This window comes from Anopheles marshallii, chromosome 2, assembly GCF_943734725.1.
Source record: "Anopheles marshallii chromosome 2, idAnoMarsDA_429_01, whole genome shotgun sequence".
Classification (NCBI taxonomy): Eukaryota; Metazoa; Arthropoda; class Insecta; order Diptera; family Culicidae; genus Anopheles; species Anopheles marshallii.
The window spans coordinates 1,072,577-1,075,684 of record NC_071326.1 but is presented as its reverse complement, the minus strand read 5'-3'; the positions used below and the strand labels follow the sequence as shown (position 1 = coordinate 1,075,684).

At 45.3% G+C, this 3,108-nt stretch overlaps 1 protein-coding gene across 1 annotated transcript; it reads left to right on the top strand.

The window, feature by feature from the left end:
* The first annotated feature begins 839 nt into the window (after positions 1-839).
* Positions 840-2,825, top strand: LOC128709156 (uncharacterized). Its single transcript, XM_053804142.1, has 7 exons — positions 840-1,241; positions 1,311-1,591; positions 1,671-1,809; positions 1,906-2,088; positions 2,201-2,272; positions 2,550-2,636; positions 2,706-2,825. Exons 1-7 carry the CDS (start codon positions 840-842, stop codon positions 2,823-2,825), a joined length of 1,284 nt encoding a protein of 427 aa, XP_053660117.1.
* The last annotated feature ends 283 nt before the right edge of the window (positions 2,826-3,108 follow it).

Below are 3,108 nucleotides of genomic sequence, written 5' to 3'. Positions count from 1 at the left end.
CATGTTTTCCTGCACTTCGATTCCCTTTCTTTGCCATGCTGAAGCACGAATCCGTTTAGTCCAATCCCCGGGACTAATGGCGCATCAGTATCGCATGGAAACTACTTTGCTGTGGCTGCCACTGATACGCGCATCGCTTTTTAAAGCTGTAAAAGAGCAAATTCTTAAGAGGCTACAGTCAACTTCCAGCTGTTAAACAAAATATAAAGAAATTAAAGTACGTATTAGTTTAATTCACTTTTACAAATCCATCCTTCTAGCTTTATAGATTAAACAGCAAGCCTTCACTCTAGCGTAGTTTCTTCCCGAATAAAATCGTCGACTCGGAAGTATCAAAACTCTTTCGAAACGAGTCCTAACCCGAAACGGGGCGAAGAAAAGCCCTTATGCGAATGATTTTCCCACCTGTAACACTTCACTGCCACTAGCGGTGCCACTTGCAATGATATCACAATTCACCACAAGTCTTCCCGTTACCGATACACAAATATTATCGGCTCGTTCTCGCTCTGTAAACAAGCAGCGGAATGTTTATCTTTTCACGCCTCGCCAGTGCAAATGTTAACGGGTGTCCCGCGAACAACGGACTTGCCCATATTTCTCACCAGGGTGTGTTGTTTCTCAACCACGCGTCAGTCACAGACGGGAAGTTGGTGCGGACTGTTCTAAATTGTGGCAAGTACTTTATTCCACTTTGCCTGGCATCATTCAACAATCCGCAGTTGAATCATTTGTACCAGCAACCGTGCGCCTCCATCAGTGGAAATTGAAACCAGTGATAAGGAAAACCGAGTCAAACAACATTGTCCCTTCCGAAGTCGGCAACAAATTTCCCCAAAATGTCAACTGCGTTAAAATATTGGTTCAATATCGGGAGTTTCTTCGATGCAATTCGACCGAACATTCGCGCCCTACGGCTGTTCGGTGCGTTCCCGTTCTCCGTATCCCGAACCGCAGCCGTTACTGATCGCAACAGTTCGCGCACGAAGACACTGAAAGTGGAAGTTAAATTTATGGATCTGGTCCTTTTTACCGTGTGGCAAATAGTTTTTCTTCAAATGCTTTACGCTTCCTGGACGAAGGCATTCTTCGAGATGCCAGTGTCTCGAATCATGATCATGGTCACGCTGCTGTTATATCTTATCGGTGGTTTAAATTGCTCCATTTCGTCTGTATTGGTGTTGGCTTTTCGGAAAAAATTCATACGCATGGTAGAGTTAGTGGAGGAAACGGATCACTTGGTAATTATGGCGAACCGTGTTCGGAAGGCCAATGCACCGGTTAACCGCTCGTTTGATGATCCGTTCTAGTTTTACAAATGTTGTGCCGCCATTCAACACTCCAAAATCCATCTGGTGTGTGTCGTGCTCCTGTCGGCCGCGTTCTTCTTTCAAGTTTTACTGTTTCTAAACGAATGCGTTGCCGGAAAGCTGTTTGCCAAATACATATCCAGTCCGCGGAACAAGTCTATGGAGGTGGCGTTCGTATACTACTACGTCATACGGACCGTACACGTAACCTGCGTGACCGCATTCATCGGTGGTCTGTACGGGTTTCGCGAACGACTTCTTACCCTCAACAAGCAGCTACGGTATGGTTGGCGTTGCAGACGGTGCTTAATATTTAATATCAAATCAATACTAATCTATCGAATGCATTATATCGAGAAGGTTCTGCTTTCTGGAGATGCCCTCGGCAGACCCGGTGCCATCGTTCGGTGAACTGATGTGTCGAATTCAAGGATTTATAGAAATCTACAGCAATTTGTGCGACGCCATTCGATTGTACTGCTCGATATTTGTGTGGCAGGTAATTCCGGCGTGCAACTTCCGAGTTCCGGTGTGTTCCGAGTGTGTGAAGAATGATTCTTTCATAAATGTCCATGTGTTCTCTCCCGCCTTTCAGCCAGTGTTCTTTTGTGCCACGCTGATAGTAGCAACAGTGTTTGCCATCCTTTCGATTGGGCACATTTTCACCAACTCAGTGCCACTCGTACTTGCCATGGTCATGATTTATACGACTATGGCCACGCTGTACAGTGTGCTCTTCCTGCTGCTGGTGAAGCTAGGAAATGATCTGAAACGAGAGGTAATTTTAATACATTGCTCTGTTTCGTTCCGCTCAAAGCGAATCAGTACCAGACCATCGCTAACTCATTGACCGCGTTGTGCGTGCTTCGTTTCATCCCACACAACCTTAGGGCAGACAAACGGCCGTCCTCGTCCATAAGGCAATAAATCAATCATCTAAGACACCAGCACTAGTGGAACGGGTATGTAGAGAGTTGCTTGATGATCGGAACAGTGCGCTATAAGTCACCACTATTCCGACCAGCGCAACCCGTATAATATCCAAGATAATCCGCTTATTTCCTTCATTGACCACATCTCCCCAATGCCACACCCCAATTGAGTAGGACTTGTTCGAGTTTTGATGACGGGCAGGATAAAGGCTCAGTTAACTAGCGGAATGTCGCTCGCTTTTGTCAATCGGGTATATAACGAATGATGTTTCTTTTTTATTCTTCTCTCTTTTTTTCGTTATACTAGCTCGTTCTCTTTTCACATCACCTTCAACATCAGCGGCCAGTTGTGTCCTGTGGTTTGTTTTGTTTCGACTGGACACTGGCACTTTCGGTAGGTGGAATTTGAAGATTAAAGAAGGATATTCAATTATTTATTCCTTTTTTTCCTTTTTTGCTCCAGATTCTATCCGCCATTGCCACGTACAGTGTAATTTTGATTCAGTTTGAGCTGGGAGTGCCAAAATTCTTCATCAGTGGCATATTGCAACACAGCACGGACACATTGGCAAACAATCCTTGAGAATACTGGAAAAAAAGCTCCTGGCAAAGATAGAGATTGTTGCAACGTTTATGTAATAAAACTTACTTCTTCAATGGCCCTTCTGTTTTCTTACGCGGGGCGTGGCACGTGACAACCATGCCGCATGACCGAACCACGTAACCTTCGCTCAAAAGTGCACCGCAACTACATCACACCTAATTACATCGTCATCGACACTATATATCATTAGTAAAGACGTGAAGACTACCTCTTCGCCGGCCGGGCTGCAACGGGACGTGCCCGAACCAAGCGCCTGAAAGTT